Genomic DNA, 26,393 nt, shown 5'->3' with positions numbered 1-26,393 from the left:
TCTCTGTGGTCTCTACCAACTTTCTCTATGGTAGTTAAGGAAGCCTATTATATAGAAAGGCATTACCGTACATATTCACACTTTTTAATATATACATAGGCACGTGAAGTTATGAACAGTACATACGGCCCGAGCAAAGCCGGGCGGAACTGCTAGTGTGTGTGTGTGTGTGTGTGTGTGTGTGTATATATATACTAGCAGAGGTGCCCGGTGTTGCTCGGGTGTTTGGAGGTGTATGCTGTGCAAAAAAAAGCAAAAAAACAAAAAAAATGGTTAATTTTTTAAGATTTTGACCCCTATTATGACCCCTTAAAATTTATAGTTTCGGGCTCAAATCACTTTATTAAGTTAGATCCAGGTTCAAGGAACCTATATCTAAAATTTCAAGTGTCTAGACCCAAAATTGTCGGAGTTTGGTAGAGTTCTTAAAGGCCAATTCGTTGAAATTTGACCCCTTAACAGCCAAATTTCTGGCTGACACCCTTCACATCGATTTTCCCAAATCTCAGTACCCGGTATTTCAAATTTCGAGTCTATAGACTAAAAATTGACAGTTATTGCGTAGGGAAATGTACACAGACAGACAGACACACACAGACAGACACACGTTCACTTTTATAGATATATATATATATATATATATATATATATATATATATATATATAAACAGGACTCTGTGGAAATTCCACGGAATGGGAAATATATTGATCAACAAATCTGTTTTGATAAAGCTGATATTTTTATCGATAGCGCAAAAAAAAAAAATGTTTTTGACGGAAAAACCAATAACACGCAACAAATGAGTTTAACATTTCTATGAAAATAGTATCCATTGGATTTTAAATATAGAACTGACGCAAATGAAATAATTTTTTTAGTATTAAAAAATACTCAGAAAGTAATATTGTGCTACATAGGTCAATACAAATAATAAAACCACATTGTAAAAGAATCTTTAATTTATATTTTTAGTTCAGCACCTTTTGGCAGACAATGTTCTTTTTTTGCTCTGTTTCTTCCAAATGTTCCCTTTTTTTGACATAACGTTTCACTGACTTTCTTCAGTTAAAAACTGCTGCACATTAAATTGAGTTTCTTTCTCACACTATGGCAACAATGATCATATAATATCCAAAAAACGAGGCTACATCAAGGGAAGGTTATTCATATTGTCTGGGATTGACAGATAGGCCTTTTTAAAACTAAATTTTGCAAATTTGGCCTTTTTTTTTTTTTTTTTTTTTTTTTTTTTTAAACAGTTTGGGCTTCAAAAGTTGTTTGGTATTCAAAAATTGTATTTGTCCTTTTTCAAAGCATAATGTACAGAACAATCAGAATACTATATTAATTTCACTTGCATCACACCACAAAACTACTCAAAATTTTCAGCTGTTAATTTATGGCCATAAAAAACCGACTGAGCATGAAGTCTACCATCTAGTATGAACATTACTTTTGGCAAATCTCAAGAGAGTCATAATCACAGCCTAGAAGCACATTTCCAAGAGATCATAAGAAATTAATAATCACCCTGTCCTAGAAGTCGGATATTCGAACTCGTGTATGATCAACCAAAGATATTAATTTCCGTGGCCCTTTGTGTTGTTGGCAAACCTTTCTAAGCAACTAAATGATTACAGTGTGTTTCTCTGAGGTTGGGAAGCGAATTTTAAAGCAATTTGATATTCTTGTTGACTGTTGACAATAAACAAGTCATTCACAAATCTTTTTTTTTTTTTTTTTTCTTCTGTGATTTTTTTTTTTTTTTTTTTTTTTTTTTCACTTTCGACCTCATTTTTATTAAAGAGATTTATTAGAAAATGTCACGACAATTATTATTATTAGATGATTTATCGTTTCACATTTTCACGCGCATGTCACTCACACTTCGAAATGATACACTTTGGCTAATCATGATTTTATATATATATATATAAAAATATATAGTTTTTATTTATGTGTTCATCATAATCATCAAAAAACGTTTTTCCTATATGAACTTTTTAACAGAAGATGGCCACCAAGATGGCCCATTACACTATCGTTTCTCTCGGACATATATATATATATATTAGTGTTGGGACGATGAATCGGAAAAATCAGCTTTTTGGAGTATCGGAATCGGAAAAATTTGAGCCTATTTTCCGATTCCAAAACCGATTCCTTAAATTATCTTCTTTTTTAAATTTTGTTTTAAGAAACATCTTGCACTGCTTGTAATAATAATAATAATAAAATAAATATTTATTGATTTTTAAATCTCCTCTCTTACAAGTGTGTTTTGCGTTTGAGAAAATACAGGCACATTTAAAATGTGTTTTTACAGTAATCAAGACAGAATAACACTTTTATAGTTAAATATTTAGAGATTTATAAAGAATCTGAATCAGGAATTTAGTACGAAATCGGGGAAAAATATTGGAATCGTCCCATCACTAATATATATATATATATATATATATATATATATAACAGGAACTGTCGAAATTCTGTAGTCGTATCTTTCATCTGTTGTATATTGCTCAATGCATTCTATGGTCATCCAACATGAACACCAACCTCATAATATGATTGTACCACTTTTTTTTTAAAACTGGAACATACTTATCCAATTACTTTGGTTTGATTTTAGGATATTAGGTCATAGGGATCTATCTCCAAAACCCTTGCCATCAATGCCTGAATCATCAATGTCCACCATATTTTCAGTCATCTATAATCCTTATCTGTGATCTTGACTCGAGATCAAAATAGGCACGAAAGTTCAGATCTATCAAATACTGGTTCGGATGATCCTTCTCTACAACTGCGCAAACCTGGCTGATGAGAACTGCAGATCTCAAGCGTTTGGCCTATACTGCCTCCGCTGAATTTTGTGGATATACTGGCACATTTTCATGTTCAATGGTCAAATTAGGACACAATGCAATATAGGTCCTCTTAACCAATCTCTTTTAAGAAGTTGACTTCACTGGTTCTGCCATGCTGCACACCACGATCCAGGAGAGTTCATTAATGAAGCAATAACTCCAGAACCACTCCAAGATTGGTGAAGATGCCCAGAAGACCTTCTGAAACCTGTTTACACACCATCAGAGCAGACGTCAAACCTATCTACAGTTTACAGTGTTTGCCACTGGTCCCAGGATTGGCTGCCCATAACTATCTTGACCACTGCAGACCCTCATGCATAGTCTGCATTTATCTTATTAATTATTATTAAATATTTTAAGCACGATTTAATCTTTGTTGGTTTGGTCACGTTTTCATCTTTGTTGGGTTTAGCGTGATTTCATCTTTGTTGGTTTGGCTATGCTGCGTGCCGCAATCCAAAAGTTCATCCAAGAAGCAATAGATTCAGAACCACTCTAAGGTTGGAGAAATGTCTTGGAGGCCAACTAAAGGTATGGTCACACACCATCAAAGCTAATGGCAAACCTAGCCCTTATGACACGAGTGTTTGCTGCTGGTCTCAGGACTGACTACCTGTCACTATCTTGGCCGCTGTAGACCATCATGTATGGTCTTTATTCATCTGGAACGCAGTGTGTTCCAGATGAATGACCAGTTGAACCCATTCTGGCTGAATGTCACCTCAAGTCATGAAATTGCAAGAGTTTGACTTATTTTCATTCTTGTGTGAACATGATACAATGTTGTGACGTATATCTTCTGATAGAACAAATTCTGAAGGGCAAAAAAGTGTATTTTGTTAGCCCTGTCTTTGCTGATGCCTCAAAAAATTTGCAACAGAGCGACTCTAAACAGCCTGCAGACATGACGGATTGGTCAATTTTAGGTTGCGTGCGTTGTTGAGCTTGATGTCAATCTTTTCAGTGTGAATGGAACGAGCCCGTGCTACCATGCAGTATTCTGTGGTCAAGTAGCATAATGCTAAAGCTAACAGAGGTAGCGTCTGTCTTCACTCCCCAAAAGCTGTTAGCCGGGGTCGCAAGATTGCTATTACACGTCAATAGCACCTTGCAGAGCTTCGATGTTTTTTATGATAATATTCTGTTGCGTGTCACGCTAAGATAAATTGGCTATAGGGTGTTTTCCAGGACTTTACCTCTCCACATAGTGTTGAACATTCTTTAGGTTAGGTGGTTCTCAAGATGGAATTTTTACCTGGCTTCATGTTGAAATGCCACGTGTCATTATATGACAACTACATGAGCGCTCGTCGCCATTAAAGATCGACTGATGCGACATCTTTGATTAGGTTGCAAGGCACATATCACTTCCATAGATGAATCTGCAGGCTTTATGGAATATCGGCGTATCGTTTGTATATATGTCAGTGTTGGGGGAGGGGTCAGAACTGAACTAAAAGAATAGGAGCTATTAGCATATTTAACTTTTAACATTGATGTATGTTGAAACTCGACTGAACACATGGAAATAAATAACTACAACGCAAAAGTAAAATAGAACAGATATATTGAAAGCAAGGAAGTATATACAATATTTACATAGTTCTTTAGTATAGTCATGGGGAGACCGTCCCTGGAGAAAGTGCCGGTTGGGTAGTCGTCGACTTTCTATCTCGTTGTCACTGAGTCTCATTGGGTCTCTCGTATTTATACGGTTGACACTCCACGTATGCTAATTAGGTGGATCCTACCACAACAATGTATTACATTCAAATGTGTTTTGTAAATGAATTCCTGGACAATGCCGGGTCAGTACAAAAATTGCGTTCAAGCATGTTTTGTAAAAGAGAATCAAATTAAAGACAATAATAGACGCTTATATCTTTGTAAAGAAATGAGAAAAAATTAAATCATATGGATTTAAAAAAAAAAAAAAAATTATTTTTACTTTCTTTTTTTTTTTTTTTTTTTTTTTTTTTTTTTTTTTTTTTAGACTATAAATCTTGTTTAACGAAATGAAGATTTTTCAGTTTGCTTTGCGAATAGTAATTCCACCCAAATTTCTCTGCTATTGTCTTTCCAGAACAATCGAAAAGTTTCTACTTTGAGATGAACCATTATCGTTAAATTGTTTTTAAAACGACAAAGGAAACTTTTTAAAATAGTTATTAGCAGCAGAGCTACACAAAAGATGAAGGAATATGAGAAGATTGAAAAAGTATATCTGGATATTGTTTCAGACTATCAGAAAATAGGCCTATTATTTCATGGAAATCTAAAAAGCAACAGATTGTATCTCTATGTGTGAAGCAGAATTTATCGTGATCACACACACGACCCAGGAAGCACTCTACCTTAAAGAAATCCTAAAAATTTCACTTGTTACAATTCAAATTTTGATTCGGATCCATCAAAATAAAGACGCACGCTGAGCTCATAACCTCCTAAAGTTGTAAGCCATGTTTAGTTTTAGCACAGTTTCCGATGGTTAGATGTTCTACACAAGTCCTGAAAGTGACTGTTTCTCAGTAGACAGAACAGTTTCTGATGGTTAGATGTTCTACACAAGTCCTGAAAGTGACTGTTTCTCAGTAGACAGAACAGTTTCCGATGGTTAGATGTTCTACACAAGTCCTGAAAGTGACTGTTTCTCAGTAGACAGAACAGTTTCCGATGGTTAGATGTTCTACACAAGTACTGAAAGTGACCGTTTCTCAGTAGACAGAACAGTTTCCGATGGTTAGATGTTCTACACAAGTCCTGAAAGTGACCGTTTCTCAGTAGACAGAACAGTTTCTGATGGTTAGATGTTCTACACAAGTCCTGAAAGTGACTGTTTCTCAGTAGACAGAACAGTTTCTGATGGTTAGATGTTCTACACAAGTCCTGAAAGTGACTGTTTCTCAGTAGACAGAACAGTTTCCGATGGTTAGATGTTCTACACAAGTCCTGAAAGTGACTGTTTCTCAGTAGACAGAACAGTTTCCGATGGTTAGATGTTCTACACAAGTCCTGAAAGTGACTGTTTCTCAGTAGACAGAACAGTTTCCGATGGTTAGATGTTCTACACAAGTCCTGAAAGTGACTGTTTCTCAGTAGACAGAACAGTTTCCGATGGTTAGATGTTCTACACAAGTCCTGAAAGTGACTGTTTCTCAGTAGACAGAACAGTTTCCGATGGTTAGATGTTCTACACAAGTCCTGAAAGTGACTGTTTCTCAGTAGACAGAACAGTTTCCGATGGTTAGATGTTCTACACAAGTCCTGAAAGTGACTGTTTCTCAGTAGACAGAACAGTTTCCGATGGTTAGATGTTCTACACAAGTCCTGAAAGTGACTGTTTCTCAGTAGACAGGACAGTTTCTGATGGTTAGATGTTCTACACAAGTCCTGAAAGTGACTGTTTCTCAGTAGACAGAACAGTTTCTGATGGTTAGATGTTTTACACAAGTCCTGAAAGTGACTGGTTCTCAGTAGATAGAGCAAAAGATTCTTCCCATGTTGATACGAAGAAAACATATGCAAAATTGCTACAGAAAGGTTTAATATTTATGGAGCAATTCTGGTTTCTGATTAGTTGGTAGCAGAACGTGAATTAATTTGATCCGTCAGTTCTTAGCAGCATCGTTTATAAATAGAATCTCCCTTGCTTTGCGAATAGTAATTCCACCCAAATTTCTTTACTATTGTCTTTCCAGAACAATCGAAAAGTTTCTACTTTGAGATGAACCATTATCGTTAAATTGTTTTTAAAACGACAAAGGAAACTTTTTAAAATAGTTATTAGCAGCAGAGCTACACAAAAGATGAAGGAATATGAGAAGATTGAAAAAGTATATCTGGATATTGTTTCAGACTATCAGAAAATAGGCCTATTATTTCATGGAAATCTAAAAAGCAACAGATTGTATCTCTATGTGTGAAGAAGAATTTATCGTGATCACACACACGACCCAGGAAGCACTCTACCTTAAAGAAATCCTAAAAATTTCACTTGTTACAATTCAAATTTTGATTCGGATCCATCAAAATAAAGACGCACGCTGAGCTCATAACCTCCTAAAGTTGTAAGCCATGTTTAGTTTTAGCACAGTTTCCGATGGTTAGATGTTCTACACAAGTCCTGAAAGTGACTGTTTCTCAGTAGACAGAACAGTTTATGATGGTTAGATGTTCTACACAAGTCCTGAAAGTGACTGTTTCTCAGTAGACAGAACAGTTTCCGATGGTTAGATGTTCTACACAAGTCCTGAAAGTGACCGTTTCTCAGTAGACAGAACAGTTTCCGATGGTTAGATGTTCTACACAAGTCCTGAAAGTGACTGTTTCTCAGTAGACAGAACAGTTTCTGATGGTTAGATGTTCTACACAAGTCCTGAAAGTGACTGTTTCTCAGTAGACAGAACAGTTTCCGATGGTTAGATGTTCTACACAAGTCCTGAAAGTGACTGTTTCTCAGTAGACAGGACAGTTTCTGATGGTTAGATGTTCTACACAAGTCCTGAAAGTGACTGTTTCTCAGTAGACAGAACAGTTTCTGATGGTTAGATGTTTTACACAAGTCCTGAAAGTGACTGGTTCTCAGTAGATAGAGCAAAAGATTCTTCCCATGTTGATACGAAGAAAACATATGCAAAATTGCTACAGAAAGGTTTAATATTTATGGAGCAATTCTGGTTTCTGATTAGTTGGTAGCAGAACGTGAATTAATTTGATCCGTCAGTTCTTAGCAGCATCGTTTATAAATAGAATCTCCCTTGCTTTGCGAATAGTAATTCCACCCAAATTTCTTTACTATTGTCTTTCCAGAACAATCGAAAAGTTTCTACTTTGAGATGAACCATTATCGTTAAATTGTTTTTAAAACGACAAAGGAAACTTTTTAAAATAGTTATTAGCAGCAGAGCTACACAAAAGATGAAGGAATATGAGAAGATTGAAAAAGTATATCTGGATATTGTTTCAGACTATCAGAAAATAGGCCTATTATTTCATGGAAATCTAAAAAGCAACAGATTGTATCTCTATGTGTGAAGCAGAATTTATCGTGATCACACACACGACCCAGTAAGCACTCTACCTTAAAGAAATCCTAAAAATTTCACTTGTTACAATTCAAATTTTGATTCGGATCCATCAAAATAAAGACGCACGCTGAGCTCATAACCTCCTAAAGTTGTAAGCCATGTTTAGTTTCAGCACAGTTTCCGATGGTTAGATGTTCTACACAAGTCCTGAAAGTGACTGTTTCTCAGTAGAGAGAACAGTTTCTGATGGTTAGATGTTTTACACAAGTCCTGAAAGTGACTGTTTCTCAGTAGACAGAACAGTTTCCGATGGTTAGATGTTCTACACAAGTCCTGAAAGTGACTGTTTCTCAGTAGACAGAACAGTTTCTGATGGTTAGATGTTCTACACAAGTCCTGAAAGTGACTGTTTCTCAGTAGACAGAACAGTTTCCGATGGTTAGATGTTCTACACAAGTCCTGAAAGTGACTGTTTCTCAGTAGACAGAACAGTTTCCGATGGTTAGATGTTCTACACAAGTCCTGAAAGTGACTGTTTCTCAGTAGACAGAACAGTTTCCGATGGTTAGATGTTCTACACAAGTCCTGAAAGTGACTGTTTCTCAGTAGACAGAACAGTTTCCGATGGTTAGATGTTCTACACAAGTCCTGAAAGTGACTGTTTCTCAGTAGACAGAACAGTTTCCGATGGTTAGATGTTCTACACAAGTCCTGAAAGTGACTGTTTCTCAGTAGACAGAACAGTTTCCGATGGTTAGATGTTCTACACAAGTCCTGAAAGTGACTGTTTCTCAGTAGACAGAACAGTTTCCGATGGTTAGATGTTCTACACAAGTCCTGAAAGTGACTGTTTCTCAGTAGACAGAACAGTTTCCGATGGTTAGATGTTCTACACAAGTCCTGAAAGTGACTGTTTCTCAGTAGACAGAACAGTTTCCGATGGTTAGATGTTCTACACAAGTCCTGAAAGTGACTGTTTCTCAGTAGACAGAACAGTTTCCGATGGTTAGATGTTCTACACAAGTCCTGAAAGTGACTGTTTCTCAGTAGACAGAACAGTTTCCGATGGTTAGATGTTCTACACAAGTCCTGAAAGTGACTGTTTCTCAGTAGACAGAACAGTTTCCGATGGTTAGATGTTCTACACAAGTCCTGAAAGTGACTGTTTCTCAGTAGACAGAACAGTTTCCGATGGTTAGATGTTCTACACAAGTCCTGAAAGTGACTGTTTCTCAGTAGACAGAACAGTTTCCGATGGTTAGATGTTCTACACAAGTCCTGAAAGTGACTGTTTCTCAGTAGACAGAACAGTTTCTGATGGTTAGATGTTTTACACAAGTCCTGAAAGTGACTGTTTCTCAGTAGACAGAACAGTTTCTGATGGTTAGATGTTCTACACAAGTCCTGAAAGTGACTGTTTCTCAGTAGACAGAACAGTTTCTGATGGTTAGATGTTCTACACAAGTCCTGAAAGTGACTGTTTCTCAGTAGACAGAACAGTTTCTGATGGTTAGATTTTTTACACAAGTCCTGAAAGTGACTGGTTCTCAGTAGATAGAGCAAAAGATTCTTCCCATGTTGATACGAAGAAAACATATGCAAAATTGCTACAGAAAGGTTTAATATTTATGGAGCAATTCTGGTTTCTGATTAGTTGGTAGCAGAACGTGAATTAATTTGATCCGTCAGTTCTTAGCAGCATCGTTTATAAATAGAATCTCCCTTGCTTTGCGAATAGTAATTCCACCCAAATTTCTTTACTATTGTCTTTCCAGAACAATCGAAAAGTTTCTACGATGAACCATTATTGTTAAATTGTTTTTAAAACGACAAAAGAAACTTTTAAAAATAGTTATTAGCAGCAGAGCTACACATAAAAAAAAAAAAAAAAAGGAATATGTGATACTAAACATGTTATGGGATTACTAACCAATTTTTATGATTTCACATTCAAATGAACAGCTATTGCAGGAATTGGAATGCACCCTACTAAAGCCTGATTGTCACAGTCAACTTTAAAAATGCAATCTGGACGTAAGGACATTTAGAAGAATGATATGCAATAAAATTCTGTTTTAAACTTGAAAAAAATGCCACAAATACATATGGAATGCTTCAGACTGCTTTTGAACCACCTTGCATGAATTTGCTATCAGTTTTTGATTGGCATACGAGATTCAAGGAAGGGAGTCTGAGAGATGAGGCATGGGGGGGAGTAATGAAGTCAGAACACCAAAGTTGATTGGCCAAAACTGGTCTATAACCAAAACGGGCTATAACTTTTACCTGTTCAAAACCTGCAAAAGTTATAGGCCGTTGACTTAGAATGGGTACTTTATGCCAACTTGAATATGATAAAATCTGTGCTCATTTTTGCATTCAATACTAATCCACATTAATCGCTAATTAAGCATCAAACGGATACCATAAAACTTGGTCCACTGCACCTTGTTATAGCAAAGATCCATAGAAAATCTCAGCCAAATTAATTGGTTCAGTAGTTTCCAAGAAAAATAAAATATAGATTCATACTATTGAAGCACGGGGAGGGACTGGTGTGATTGCAAGGCTTCAAGTTGGTAGAGTATGTTCAGAGAACTCTAGCCATCATTAACCAGCAGAGCGTTACCATTGTCGACTAAGGGAAGCATCTGTTAGGCATATGTACACATGGTGATGCAATTGAAACCAGTGAGGGTTATAGACATGTGTTGAATGGAGAGAAATGTTATCAGAATATGATGACTGTCTGTATAATGTGGTTATTAAAACCATACTTGGATCTGATGACCTCAGAGGCATATTAAATCTGAACAGGAGACTTTGATGGTTTGTTCACATTGAAAGAATGGATGAAAATGTTTTGGTTAGTAATGGTAGAATTTCCTCTGAGCTTATTCTATTGACGAGGTGGCTTCAAAAAGTTTCCAGACTTTTTTCGTATGGGCACTTTTAGTGATAGTAAACGCATGAAACTCTAGTCCCCTCCGAAGTAATCTCCTCCGGCTGCAATGCACTTGTACTATTCCAACAGTTTCTGGAAGGTCCCATGTGTGAGCATGCCGATAACCCTCGTCACAGCATCTCTCATCTCCTCAGTTCTCATAACAACATCCTCTAAAGTTTTCCTTGAGCTTAGGGAATCTTGGTCAAATAGTGTTGTATATTGGTTTATATTGGAGGAGATTATATATTAAAACGTGTCATGTGTTATCTAGTGGATGTAAGATATTGTTCTTTTAACAGACAGATAATAAACGTATAAATCGTGTGTATGTTGTTTAGCCAGGAGGACATGATATTGACGTGTAAACTGAATCATGTTGTATCAGACTTATCGCACGGGATATTTTTACAGTTCATATATAAGAAGAATAATATATGCTTCATACCTTTTGTTTTCTTGAAGAGTTCTTCTGTATCTTCCCACTGCTCCATGACGAACCATGAAGCGATCATCCATTCAATTGAGACATCTGTTCTTATTTGGGAAACCATTAAAACAACTCTTTATATTTTTATAATATAAATTTATTACAGTTGTCTCAAATGGTTTTCACAGGATCTGCAATTTCTACACTTTCTATTCTTACAGCCCGCTTCTAGCTGTCTGCCCACCCCTGTCTAGACGTCTGTCTGTTCTGGTGGTCAATCCTCAACTCCCTGAATCTCTCCAAAACTAACTACATCACATGTTCTCTTACGTCACCTAATTACGTGTCTCAGACCAACCTAATGTTTCCATCTAGTTATTTGTTTATCCAAATCCAAAAGAATGTTTACATCTATTTTCTATTTCGCATTCTTTTTGTGATTTACACGTCAATCATTTCTTCCGCAATTTAGTTGTTTATTCTTCTAATCATAATAACTGATCCAGCGACCATCCGTCACTCAAATCAATTAACAAGAATACAATAACAATAATAATGTTTTGACCATTGACCCTGCTTGCCACAGTTAACAGATACTATGCTATGATCACAGCCTAAAGGATCATAACATGACAATAGTCTGATCTTCTCTGAGCATTCTTGGGACAAACTTTGTGCACATCTTCTACATCTTGCATTCCTCACGAATAATTGTGTTCAGTTCCCACACTGACATCAAACTGTGCATTTATTGTCTCTATAGACACATGATTGTCTTTATCCATGAAATTTTTCATTTGGCCAATCAACAATGGTGTTCTGACTTCCTTACTTCTCCCTCACTTCTTATCATCCCTCACAGACTCCCTGCCTTCCTTGAATCTCTTATGCCAATCAAAAACTGATAGTCAATTCATGCAAGATGGTTCAAAAGCAGTCTGAAGCATTCCATATGTATCTGTGGCATTTTTTTTCAAGTTTAAAACAGAATTTTATTGCATATCATTCTTCTAAATGTCCTTACGTCCAGATTGCATTTTTAAAGTTGACTATGACAATCAGGCTTTAGTAGGCTGCATTCCAATTCCTGCAATAGCTGTTCATTTGAATGTGAAATCATAAAAATTGGCCAGTTATTCCATATAAGATGTATAGCAACAACTTTTCAAGAGTGCACAACTATTTTAAATGCCTGTACAAAAAGATCTGGAAATTTATTGAACGCACCTCGTGCTCCTAACTCTTAGCACCAGTTCCATGCTGTCCTCCAATGTTGTCACTAACCTGACAAAACTTGTGAACAAGCTCAATATGCCGTCGAAGTGCGTTTTCTCCGCATCTGAGTTTTCATCCTTTTCTGTTGTCTTACACTGTTGATTTACTCGCAGCCTACAAGTATTTTCCCAGCACGTCTTGCGCATGCAACATTTACAAGTGCAACAAAAAAGTTGAATTACAACCAATGGTGTGCAGGGTTAAATGCTTAATTGTATGCCCACAAAGACTCTAGTGAAAGTTTTAGCACTGAGAAAAAGGGAAATAGTTTGAATAGGATTGGATGCCCCCCCCCCCCCCCCCCCAAGAAAAAAAACATACACACACACGTTGTACATCACTGGTCCCAACTAGCTGTCTAGAAACTGAGTAAGAAACTTTCCTCTTTCTGTGAATTTCCAACATTACGATGAATAAGCAACACTTGCTTGCTTCAATGTTGGAGGTGGATTTCAATCAAAATGATCTACTCCTGTTTTGGCGGGAAATACCTGCATTTTTTTTTTTTTTTTTTCATACAGTGATAAGTGTTTGGAGGTTTCCAGGAATTTCTCAATTTTTGTGGAAAATATAATCAAAGGTTTCAAATTCAACTAGAAAAAAAAAAAAATCTAAAGAAAGTAAAAGGCTTGAAGCTCAAAGAGGTCTACCGAAATTTGTTTTCCGATTGAAATGTAAAATTTGAAGCAAGATATAAGGATCACAGCTTTTTATTTCATGTCTTTTTTAAGGGGTGCGTCAAGGTTTCATGCAATTTATATCAGGAAGCCGGTATCTTCAGACGGTGGCCTAATCTGGTAGCATCATATTAAAAAAAGGGGGGGGGCAGAAAACTTGAAGATCAAAGAGACCTGCAGAAAGTTAACTAAAATAACAATTCATCACAAAAAAAAAACACAAGAGATGAAAAACAAAATAAAGCAGCAAAAACAAGTTTCTGAAAAAAAAAAAAAAATCAAACGTGCGAAGTTGCATGAATGTAATTTAATGAACAGTTATATTTTTAAATATTTTGGTGCTTCTGTATTATAATAACAAAAAAAAAATTGAATTTCAAATAGAACAAATGGTGCCTGTGTAATTGTCATGTCGCAAATAGTAACATATCCAAAAATTATGGAAAACAATAAAATAAAAAAAATAATTATTAATTAAAAGCTATTTTTGATAAAGTTTAGATGGGGAATAACATTGGTCCAACATTTTGAATTACGTTCATTACATGACGTAAGCAACAGAACTTAATTATCTCCCCCTGTCAACTTACCTCTTTTTTAGTAACCTGTAATGTAGATGTTTGGCTTCATTTTACGAATTTCAATTTTCATTAGTAATTATTTTTCTACCTCACCGTTTCCCATAATTTTGGGATATGTTACCATTTGAGACCTGATAATCATGTAGGTACCATTTTGTTTCTTTGGAAATTCAATATTTTTTTGTTTATAATATAGAAGTGCCAACATTTTATTTGGAATTTTAAAAAACAATTATTTTATATTTTCAACATTAATCATCATATTACAATGATTTTAATTTTTAAATATAGTTTTGCTACTGTTGGAATATTTTTGGCATAATAACAGGGTATGACCGTTAAGTTTGGGGCAATTCTATTTAGAACCTCGTCGTGAATACCTCCGACAAACCCGACAAGCAGGTAAATCCCACCCCTTCACAGTAGAGATCCTTAGGTGTAAGAAGGCCTTTTACTTCAATAGTTTCTTCCTCAGAACTGCTAGATTTTGGAACTCCCTTCCGGGATTCTGCTTTCCCAACTGTACTGACATGCAGAAGTTCAAGAGTAATGCTACTCATCTCCCTACATAGTATTCATGCAACTACTGTCCTCAATAGTAGCCCCCTACTTCAAAGTGACACTGTGCCATGTTTGGGGTGAAAAATGAATTTAAAAAAAATGTAAAAAAATGAACCATATATGATAAGCACGAACCAATTGGATTTCAGAACGTCTTCATAAAATAGACTGAATCTTGTTGAATACTTTATTGATATCATTTCGTCTAAAAACGAGAAACCGCTAATTTTCTGCTGATCATGACTGGATTAATTTTTTTCCCCCTGGGAAAGGTTCTTTAGCTGGATTTATGCTGCTGCTTCTTTTTTTTTTTTTTTTTTTTTTTTAGAATGACTTCAAACTGAAGAGTTACTAAAAAAATTTTTTTCCATTTGAAATGTAAAATCTTAAGCTCAGATATGAAAATCCACTAGAGCCTTCTATTTCATGTCAAAAGTAATGTTTAATGTTATCAGATTTTATATCGATGCTAAAAATCTGAGAACTTGTCACTTTCATATATATATATAAATAATTTTTTTCCCCACATTCTTTTTTTTCCAGTGTGTTTTATATTTATGGGCTCTGAAGATCTTATATCCAACCACATTTTTCCTGCTCCGAGGAAATCACGAATGTAGACATCTAACAGAGTATTTCACTTTCAAGCAAGAATGTAAGTATAAAGCCATATTTTTTAATTTTTAAAAATAAAAATTCTACAGAGAAAATGTCTAAATCGCAAGTAACCCTTTAACTGAATAACTCGATATTTTTTAACAAAAAAATTTCTATATGTGAATTCTGTTTTCTATTTTGTAACCAATTTCAAAAGCTGATTGCATTAGATAAGACAGGTGGTCAGTTTGCGTTCAGCTCAGATCTTCTCAAAAATTTCACACTTGAGCTCCATGTACAACTGCTAAACATCCTACATGTAATTGATAGTTTTAACAGTTTTTTCTCATAAAGACTCTCGAAGCCGAGAAAGGTCCGGCCCTGGCTCTCTCGAAGCCGAGAAAGGTCCGGCCCTGGCTCTCTCGAAGTCGAGAAAGGTCCGGCCCTGGCTCTCTCGAAGCCGAGAAAGGTCCGGCCCTGGCTCTCTCGAAGCCGAGAAAGGTCCCACTTCTAATACAAACTACAATAGTATAAGTGGTGATGCAAGAGGGACCACGCATCGTTTACATTTTTAAATTTTAGAAAAAACTATCCCAACAAATAAGTTATAATAAGTTATAATAAAGGTAATGCATCAGCTTTAAATTGTTATTGGTTTTAAAATGTTTAAACAGATTTTAACCTCCATGTGTCCTTGTTTTTACAATCAACCTTTTGTTCTCCTGACCTTTAACCTCCATTTTTTAGATTGCCACACGAACACCAGAAGTTTGTGATACGATCCTAGACTCTGATTTCAGTCACTTGAAATTCAAACTGTAAATAGAACGGATTTTAAACAATCAAAACCAAATTATTACCCAACCCAGGGAAACAATTGGAGCAGTGAATGTTGTAAATGTTACACGTCCTCCAAAATAGCATCTGGAGGTTGTTATAGGATAATCGAATGATCTTGAGAAAATCCTATGAATTGTTCACCTTTCGAAAATGATCTTGTTGCTTATAATATTATGAACAAACTGGCAGCCCGGCATTGCCCGGTCGTACAATATTCTTAAACATTTAAATTTATGCAGATTGCATATGTATTATTATAAAATCAATCCTTTATTATTCATTATATATTACGAGGAATAATTTACTCTGTGAACTAATTCGCAAAAAAAATAAAGATATAAAAATGATAATGTCCTTCGTTAAATTCCGTCTGTGTTTGTTTACAATATCACGTCAGCTGATATTTAGGCTTGACGATGAATGTCCTGGAAAAGTCGCTTCTGATTAATGTTTAGTTTTAAAATATGAAAACGAAGAAATGATTTGCAGTGATTTTAAATGGTAACTCTTATTGTTAATTGGACTCATTGATAAGAAAACTATGAATGGTGAGATACATCTGGACTTGAACAAGGGCTCATTCAATCTGTAGTCGAATATTCTATCACTCAGTTATATGTCCAGATGATATTAAATCTTTTTTTTTTTTTTTTTTTTTTTTTTAAAGAAGAAATGATTTGCTAAAGCTTAATTATCTCCCTTGGTATAACATAAAATATTTCCCTCTAAAAATTATTCTCTTTTCTATAGAAAAGAAAAGCTATTTTTAAGATTGGATTAGGTTTTTTTTTTTCAATACTTATCAAATGAATTTCTGTACAAAACATATCTAGACAGACATACAAATTAGCTTTGTGTGAAATTTTGTCGTGATGAACAGTGTCCCTGGGGTATGTTCCTTGCTAATGGCGTCAAAGATGGATTCGTTGCGTGGTTCGAATCTTTCAAACAGCGTTAGTCATCTCCTACACTCATGATTACATAAGCATGAAACGCTAGTGTTTGCAAGAATATAAAACAATTATATATTACTAGCAGGGCTACCCGGCGTTGCTCGGGACCGTATAAACAATGAAAAAACAAAAGCAGATATTGAACATATATTTTATTCTTAGGGGAGAGGAATCTTTCATCTCAAGTTTTAGCGTTACAAACAAACATTTGTCTTTTATATATATAGATAATGACAGGTTTTTTGGGGGCCCCCTCGAAGATAACTGATCAGTTGACCAACTTCTAGTGGTCCGTTTGACGTGAAATTTGGATATTTGTCATCCGGGTGATGGGGCTTCGATATGATACCAAATTTGTCAAGTTTGGTTCCGTCTTTCAAAAGTTTTAGCGTTACAAACAAACATACATACACACAGACGTTTGGCTTTTATATATATAGATTAGAAGAATTGTGTTTCCCGGCATCACAGTTAAATGCTTGACCTAAGAGCCAAACTAATCGCTGATCTGGAATTTGTATATTTTTGATTTGGTGTTTTTTTTTTTGTTTTTTTTTCGATGAGAGAAAATTTTTAAACAATTTTTAAAAACTTTTTCAAAATTAAAAGTATGTAAAAAAAAAAAAATAAATAAATAAAAAAATAATAATAATATTACATTACATGTTTCGACATTTTTAGTGTTCCGTTTTAGCCGAGCGAACTGCTACTTTCGATGTCAAATCTTTGATGTATTATTTATTTTGAAAACAAAAAAAATTTTTTTTTTTCATTTATTAGAAATAGAGAAAAAATCTCTTCTATTATATAAAAGGAACCTTTTATGTGTGAGTTTGTCCCTATGGACTCCAAAACGGCTTGGTTGATTTTTATGAAATTTCCCACAAAGGTACTTTTTTTACCACTTATCAAGGCCTGGAGGCCACTCGAGAATAAGGGTTAATGAGTATATGGTAGTCTTTGGGACAATATCGTAAGGGAACAATTCAAGAACTTGTTCACATTGGACTTGATTATGACCATATTGTAATGCGAAGCAGGCAAACGGAAAAGAATTTCACAGGCCTGGAGTTCTAAGAAAGAAACTTTTTGTGCCTGGCAATGTTCTTAGATAGTTTTTATATTAATGTCATCAATAAGTATTGATGATTGAAATGAGGAACAGGCGATTTTGACCAAAGTTAACACCTTACACAGCCTAACTTAAGTGCATTTGAGAAGTTTTATGACTACAAAAGCCGAAAAGCCCAAGATATAAAATCAACAGTAAGTTTTTTGATATGACAAGGATACATTTGAAATGAAAGTTTCTGTTTAGAGCACAATTGAACCATGATACTTGACTTTTGCATTTTAAACTTCAGTTCCAATCATTATATAAAAATGTTTTCAAAATCAACATTGGGTTCTCTTCAGTGCAATGTAGACTACAATGTATTGTGGACTAAGTCACTGTGAGGGGGAGGCATGTGAAGCTTCCTGCCGCTGCCGGCGGAAAAAAGACTATTTTAATAATGGCAGAGACTCTGTTGGTTTTGGTGCTGAGAAAAACAAACAAACAATGGTGCTTAAGCATATGTTTATATATTGCTATGTATAAACTGATTAAGCAAACGCAGCTTCTGTGAGTAATGTGGTTTATGTTTAGTTCAATTAAAAAATGGGTAAAAATGTGGTTTATGTTTAGTTCAATTAAAAAATGGGTAAAAATGTGGTTTATGTTTAGTTTGATTAAAAAATGGGTAAAAATGTGGTTTATGTTTAGTTTGATTAAAAAATGGGTAAAAATGTGGTTTATGTTTAGTTCGATTAAAAAATGGGTAAAAATGTGGTTTATGTTTAGTTCGATTAAAACATGGGTAAAAATGTGGTTTATGTTTAGTTCAATTAAAAAATGGGTAAAAATGTGGTTTATGTTTAGTTCAATTAAAAAATGGGTAAAAATGTGGTTTATGTTTAGTTCAATTAAAAAATGGGTAAAAATGTGGTTTATGTTTAGTTCAATTAAAAAATGGGTAAAAATGTGGTTTATGTTTAGTTCGATTAAAAAATGGGTAAAAATGTGGTTTATGTTTAGTTCGATTAAAAAATGGGTAAAAATGTGGTTTATGTTTAGTTCAATTAAAAAATGGGTAAAAATGTGGTTTATGTTTAGTTCAATTAAAAAATGGGTAAAAATGTGGTTTATGTTTAGTTCAATTAAAAAATGGGTAAAAATGTGGTTTATGTTTAGTTCAATTAAAAAATGGGTAAAAATGTGGTTTATGTTTAGTTCGATTAAAAAATGGGTAAAAATGTGGTTTATGTTTAGTTCGATTAAAAAATGGGTGAAAATGTGGTTTATGTTTAGTTCGATTAAAAAATGGGTAAAAATGTGGTTTATGTTTAGTTCGATTAAAAAATGGGTAAAAATGTGGTTTATGTTTAGTTCAATTAAAAAATGGGTAAAAATGTGGTTGCAGTCAATTGTGAAAATCCACCTATGATTTGTGTGGATTTTTAACAGTAGATTTTAGACATCAATTAACATTCTCAAAATTTCGTTTTTTTTGGGGGGGGGGTATAAAGGGATTTTTGGAGTCCTGATTTGAACACAACCTCTCGTTTGATAATTTTAAATATTTCATGTTTCTGAATTTTTCAGATCAGAATTAATAATTCATTATTTGGTTTATTCGGACTACTGTTCTCACCTTCAGTGTTGTTTTCACATGTCGGATGGTGTAACCTCTTTAATGGGCAGCTTGCCAAATTCTAGAGAATCTTTCTGTTGAACTCGGGAATCGGCCCGGAATTTCAAATGGAACATTTATTTAATCGATCGTGTGTGTGGTGCATGTTTTGTTAATCATGGCAGGGTACAAGTCGCAATTGTATTTTTGAGTGTCATTCGCAATAAGGATTGAACCTTCAACCTCCAGAAACTAAATTAATAAGTACTTTCTCCGCTATGCCACGGCCTCTTGTGGATTATATATTTCCGTTTTTTACTATTGTTTGATTAGTGTCGCATACAAAAACTTTTTTTTTTTTTTCACAAAATCATTTCATTACAAAATTAGTCCTGAACATTAATTTCGGTTTCTTGCTATATTCACCAATCGTTTTTTTTTTTTTTTTTACCTGAACTATGGTTACGTATTAATATCACAGAGTGGAATTTGAAGACGATTGATCGCTGAGCCATTAGAACAGGAGAGTGAACTTGCGAAATATTTAACCCCCCCCCCCCAAAAAAAAAAAAAAAAAAAAATATGCTTGACTCTTGAGCAAGTGAAAATATAGAAACCTTATTTTTAGTTGTTTAATATACGGCAACAAATTTCTTACAATTTATGAATTTTCCAAACGTTAATCGGTGCTAATATTTAAATAAAAGCGCTTTTTTTTTCTTTCTTTTTTTAAATCTGCCACAAGGTTCAAAGAGTTTTTGTTTTTGGTTAAAAGAGTTTTTGTTTTTGGTTAAAAGAAATTCTTGTCATTTTTCTTTGACTCCATTTTCTTATTTCTAAAAACATCCGGTTTGAAAATGAAAGCAAAAATCACCTTGACATCAGCATCTGCATCATCGCGTCTCTTTTGATCTTTTCCATCCATGCCGTTTTCTTTGCCTCCCAATTCGCTACATTCATCTTTTTTGTTAATCTGCCACCAAGAATTGGGTTCATAGAGTGCTTATTTAATTGTTTATTCCTTCCTACACCCGCCCCGGATGCTGTGTAACCATCATTCTTGCTGTAAAGCTTCATCAATTTGGCCACCCAAATAAATCTATTACTAATGATTTGGTATCTGTAAGTCTGAAGTCGAAACTATTATTACTTCTTTTTACTAATGGAGATTTGGTATATGTCTGTCTGAAGCTAAAACTATATTATTACTTCTATTACTGGTGGAGATTTGGTATATGTCTGTCTGAAGCTAAAACTATATTATTACTTCTATTACTGGTGGAGATTTGGTATATGTCTGTCTGAAGCTAAAACTATATTACTTCTATTACTGGTGGAGATTTGGTATATGTCTGTCTGAAGCTAAAACTATACTATGATTTCTATTACTAATGGAGATTTGGTATCTGTCTGCCTGAAGCTGAAACTGTAGTATTATTTCTAATACTAATGGAAATTCTCTCTGAAAATATTAAAATCTTAATTTTGCTTTAATAGCTTAGATTTGAACAATTCATCTAGAGGGATAAGAGTTAGAGAACTTTTATTTCATCAAATAATGACTTCCTGTCTCATTCCTCCTCCTACATGTTAACTCTTTACATTCTCTTAATTTTTTCTTACTTGGAATTAATGACAATATTTCGAGTGGACGGCTATTTTTATAATATAACAATGATCTGCACCTCCTAGGAAATGGATGGTAAGAGAAATAACTAACGTAAAAAAAGCAAAATTAATAAAATCGCGAATATTGAATGTAATCGTTCCGACCAAAAATTGTAAGCATCAATCGAGTCAAAGACGCTTAGAATCGTAAAGAATTTCAGGTTAAAAAAAGAATATGGTAAAGGATCATCAGATCATAGTTTCCTTTTTATGTCAAGACAAAAGCCTATGACTTATAAATTCAAAGAGATTGAGTATATTTTATTTGAATGGTATGTGATTGCTTGGTTTTTATCACCCCTGGCTATAAATATAATTGTCCAAATCTTTGCTCTGGTGCTACCAGATCAGACAGTCTGAAGATACTGGTTTTCTGACCTAAAATACACCAAACATAAATGTGATTTTTATTTTTCCTTTTCAAAACTTAAATTTGTTCTATACTATAAAGTCAAAAACTAAAACAATTTTCATATACGAAAAAAAAAAAAAAAAAAAAAAATGGCAAACCAGACATCAGTAGTGAGTATTTGAAGATATAAAAATTTGAAAAATAAAATTTAATTTCGAAGTTACTGCATTTAACATTAAATAATTCAAAAAGGTTGATATGCCATAAAACAAAACGATCAAACCAAGTCTTTGTGATCAAACCTGTATAAAATGCCAACAATTTTGGCAAAATGCTGAAAATAATTGATTTAACTAGATTATAAACTAAGCTAAATTGTGGCAAATAGATGCCCTTTCTCTATATACAAATATGAAGTGGGAGGGGGTCTCGGGTTCGGAAATTGATCTTGGCCACAGTTCTTTTCTTCATTGGTCACTTGTCACATTCCTTATAAGTAAAAACCAAACAACAGCAGATAATGGATCTAATAGAGCATTTTCAACTTACCATCATGGATAATTTTAGCATATTCTATGGTAAGAAAAACAAAAAAAAAACAGCAACTTGTGTTCAATAAATCATATAATAAATTATTTACATTTATTTGGTAATATGTAGAACCAGGTGACGGTCAAATGGATGCTGTCGCCGATCGCATTGTGCCCAGATTGGCAAATTCTTCACCCAGTTTTAATATTTAGGATGATGTGAATGTTGGAGATTGTAAGGTTTTTAATTCTCTCTCACTGTAAAACCTCCGACACTAGCGTCAAGGTTAGGGTTATTACAAAGTCTTCTCCCCCTCGAGGGGCACGCTGACCTGCAAAAAAAGGATGCCTCAGGTGATTACCAATAAACTATCCCCTTCTCAAAGAGAAGGGGCAAAGTTTACAAAGGTGGAGCTCCTAGAACTACACAAAACCCGCATTACACTGCAATCAAGAGAGACCAGGTCATTAGAGGAATGGTCTAATCCCTGTTGATTTGGGGCTAAGGTCGGAGGCTGCAATACTTTCAATAGCTATGCAAACATTAAACGAACACTCTGTGCATGTTCTTTTCACACAAAGGTGTAGGTTGCACATATGCATAATCGGCAGTGATTGAACAAGAAACAAATTCACAAAAGATTTATGCAGAAAGTTTACTCTTTGGGGAGAGACCACATAAATAATCTGTTATTAATTTAGTCGTAAGACGCTCGACAAACAGACAATGTCTTAAGGCAATGTCCACTTAGATTCTCTCTCTACATTTTTATACACATCAGGCTTTGATAAGACGTTTAAAATTCCTGCTGTAGCTGTTCATTGGATTGGTCAGTCATCTCATAAGATGTATAGCAATAACATACTGAATCTTGAAGAGTCTGTGACAATTTTAAATGTCTGTACTAAAAAGTCTGGAAACTTATTGAAGGCATGTCATAATTTCTATCTAGTAATTTGACACGCAATTCTAGCACGTTTTGTCTAGGGAGCTGAGCTTTGAAGCCCTCCGTATCAATCACATTAGCTGGCTTGCGAAAAGATTAGCAGCAGTAGCCAAAAAAGCGCATATGCAAATTAGGAAGTGTAGATGATAAGAAAAAGGAGAAAAATGCACCACGTGGTAGCAGAAGCCGAGTGCGCATCAAAGAAAATGGACACGTAAAGGACGAGAATGGGCCAGCATGTGGTCGGAGGAAGGAGGAACTCATACCAAGCTAAATGGGTATGTGAGAGCGAGAGACTTTAAATGGTGTCAGAACGGGGAACAACGATAATAAAAACTTTTGTAAAAAAAAAAAGCAGACGCGGATTTTTATTTTGTTTAACTGCAACATTACAAAGTAAAGCATCCGTAACTGCATGGAATAATCAAAGTTTCTGATGATCCGTAATTAATGGGATCCTTTCTTCCCGTTTGCAGCTGCACATTCATCTGATTGCTGTACCATCATTACGCCAAAGCTGTTTCATATCTGAAATGTTTAGGTCTCGTGTCGCACTGCTGTGCAAGATGGCAGAGTGAACACGGGATAGAAAGATTGGGACAGACTGAAAATCAATAACTTTGCTAAAACTGATCACTTGAGGTTGATTGGTGACTTGTTAGAAGCGGAATTTTATTATCTTTGTGATAATTTTTTTTTTTTAATAAATTTTTCTCTTTCATAAAAACCTGTCGAATTTTGGATTTGACACATGCTTTTTTAAAAGAATGTCGCTAAACACATAACTGAATTCTTTTGACTTGTATAATTTTTTTTCCCCTTAAAGAACCAATGTTTCACTTAAAAACAGTTTTTTTGTAAGATAGTTTTCTTTCCCCCTCCTCTTTCTACATCTATCCCCCGTCTCTCTACCTCTTTTAATCCCCCCCGTCTTTCTGCCTTTTTTCCTCCCCTTCGTCTTTCTGCCTTTTTTTCCTCCCCTTCGTCTTTCTGCCTTTTTTTCCTCCCCTTCGTCTTTCTGCCTTTTTTTCCTCCCCTTCGTCTTTCTGCCTTTTTTTCCTCCCCTTCGTCTTTCTGCCTTTTTTTCCTCCCCTTCGTCTTTCTGCCTTTTTTTCCTCCCCTTCGTCTTTCTGCCTTTTTTTCCTCCCCTTCGTCTTTCTGCCTTTTTTTCCTCCCCTTCGTCTTTCTGCCTTTTTTTCCTCCCCTTCGTCTTTCTGCCTTTTTTTCCTCCCCTTCGTCTTTCTGCCTTTTTTTCTTCCCCTTCGTCTTTCTGCCTTTTTTTCTTCCCCTTCGTCTTTCTGCCTTTTTTTCTTCCCCTTCGTCTTTCTGCCTTTTTTTCTTCCCCTTCGTCTTTCTGCCTTTTTTTCCTCCCCTTCGTCTTTCTGCCTTTTTTTCCTCCCCTTCGTCTTTCTGCCTTTTTTTCCTCCCCTTCGTCTTTCTGCCTTTTTTTCCTCCCCTTCGTCTTTCTGCCTTTTTTTCCTCCCCTTCGTCTTTCTGCCTTTTTTTCCCCCCCTTCGTCTTTCTGCCTTTTTTTCCTCCCCTTCGTCTTTCTGCCTTTTTTCCTCCCCTTCGTCTTTCTGCCTTTTTTTCCTCCCCTTCGTCTTTCTGCCTTTTTTTCCTCCCCTCGCCTTTTTGCCTTTTTTTCCTCCCCCTCGCCTTTTTGCCTTTTTTCCTCCCCCTCGCCTTTTTGCCTTTTTTCCTCCCCCTCGCCTTTTTGCCTTTTTTCCTCCCCCTCGCCTTTTTGCCTTTTTTCCTCCCCCTCGCCTTTTTGCCTTTTTTCCTCCCCCTCGCCTTTTTGCCTTTTTTCCTCCCCCTCGCCTTTTTGCCTTTTTTCCTCCCCCTCGCCTTTTTTCCTCCCCCTCGCCTTTTTTCCTCCCCCTCGCCTTTTTTCCTCCCCCTCGCCTTTTTGCCTCCCCCTCGCCTTTTTGCCTCCCCCTCGCCTTTTTGCCTCCCCCTCGCCTTTTTGCCTCCCCCTCGCCTTTTTGCCTTTTTTCCTCTTTTCCTCCCCCCGACCCCCCGTCTTTTTCCCTCTTTTCCTCCCCCCGACCCCCCGTCTTTTTCCCTCTTTTCCTCCCCCCTACCCCAGTCTTTTTCCCTCTTTTCCTCCCCCCTACCCCCAGTCTTTTTCCCTCTTTTCCTCCCCCCTACCCCAGTCTTTTTCCCTCTTTTCCTCCCCCCTACCCCCAGTCTTTTTCCCTCTTTTCCTCCCCCCTACCCCAGTCTTTTTCCCTCTTTTCCTCCCCCCGACCCCAGTCTTTTTCCCTCTTTTCCTCCCCCCGACCCCCGTCTTTTTCCCTCTTTTCCTCCCCCCGACCCCCGTCTTTTTCCCTCTTTTCCTACCCCCGACCCCCGTCTTTTTCCCTCTTTTCCTCCCCCCGACCCCCGTCTTTTTCCCTCTTTTCCTCCCCCCGACCCCCGTCTTTTTCCCTCTTTTCCTCCCCCCGACCCCCGTCTTTTTCCCTCTTTTCCTCCCCCCGACCCCAGTCTTTTTCCCTCTTTTCCTCCCCTCCTCCGTCCGTCTCTCTCTATCTCTCTTTCCCCCTCCTCCGTCCGTCTCTCTCTATCTCTCTTTCCCCCTCCTCCGTCCGTCTCTTTCCCCCTCCTCCGTCCGTCTCTCTCCCCCTCCTCCGTCCGTCTCTCTCCCCCTCCTCCGTCCGTCTCTCTCCCCCTCCTCCGTCCGTCTCTCTCCCCCTCCTCCGTCCGTCTCTCTCCCCCTCCTCCGTCCGTCTCTCTCCCCCTCCTCCGTCCGTCTCTCTCCCCCTCCTCCGTCCGTCTCTCTCCCCCTCCTCCGTCCGTCTCTCTCCCCCTCCTCCGTCCGTCTCTCTCCCCCTCCTCCGTCCGTCTCTCTCTTTCCCCCTCCTCCGTCCGTCTCTCTCTTTCCCCCTCCTCCGTCCGTCTCTCTCTTTCCCCCTCCTCCGTCCGTCTCTCTCTTTCCCCCTCCTCCGTCCGTCTCTCTCTTTCCCCCTCCTCCGTCCGTCTCTCTCTTTCCCCCTCCTCCGTCCGTCTCTCTCTTTCCCCCTCCTCCGTCCGTCTCTCTCTTTCCCCCTCCTCCGTCCGTCTCTCTCTTTCCCCCTCCTCCGTCCGTCTCTCTCTTTCCCCCTCCTCCGTCCGTCTCTCTCTTTCCCCCTCCTCCGTCCGTCTCTCTCTTTCCCCCTCCTCCGTCCGTCTCTCTCTTTCCCCCTCCTCCGTCCGTCTCTCTCTTTCCCCCTCCTCCGTCCGTCTCTCTCTTTCCCCCTCCTCCGTCCGTCTCTCTCTTTCCCCCTCCTCCGTCCGTCTCTCTCTATCCCTCTATCCCCACTCTGTCTCTCTCTCTACGTCTCTCTTCCTTCGTCTCTTCATGTTTTCCTCACTGCCTCACTCTCTTTCTCTTTTCAGCCAGATATCTCATAAGCAGCAACTGCTATGGTGCTTAGCAATTGCTGTCGTCATTCAGTGCACTATCCGACTGGCTTTGCGGCAAATCTT

At 36.7% G+C, this 26,393-nt stretch overlaps 1 protein-coding gene across 7 annotated transcripts in view; it reads left to right on the top strand.

The window, feature by feature from the left end:
• Positions 1-26,393, top strand: part of LOC145268614 (protein phosphatase 3 catalytic subunit alpha-like) — a 435,971-nt gene that overhangs the window by 230,319 nt on the left and 179,259 nt on the right. For all 7 annotated transcript variants that reach the window (XM_080124090.1, XM_080124087.1, XM_080124089.1 and 4 more), the window contains exon 4: positions 14,913-15,024. In XM_080124090.1, the coding sequence (XP_079980216.1) occupies positions 14,913-15,024 (112 nt within the window). The remainder of the gene's footprint in view (positions 1-14,912; positions 15,025-26,393) is intronic.

This window comes from Euprymna scolopes, chromosome 44, assembly GCF_053919585.1.
Source record: "Euprymna scolopes isolate OS-2025 chromosome 44, ASM5391958v1, whole genome shotgun sequence".
In the NCBI taxonomy this organism is placed as follows: domain Eukaryota; kingdom Metazoa; phylum Mollusca; class Cephalopoda; order Sepiida; family Sepiolidae; genus Euprymna; species Euprymna scolopes.
Note: the sequence above shows the minus strand (reverse complement) of the source record. Positions and strands in the feature narration are given on the sequence as shown.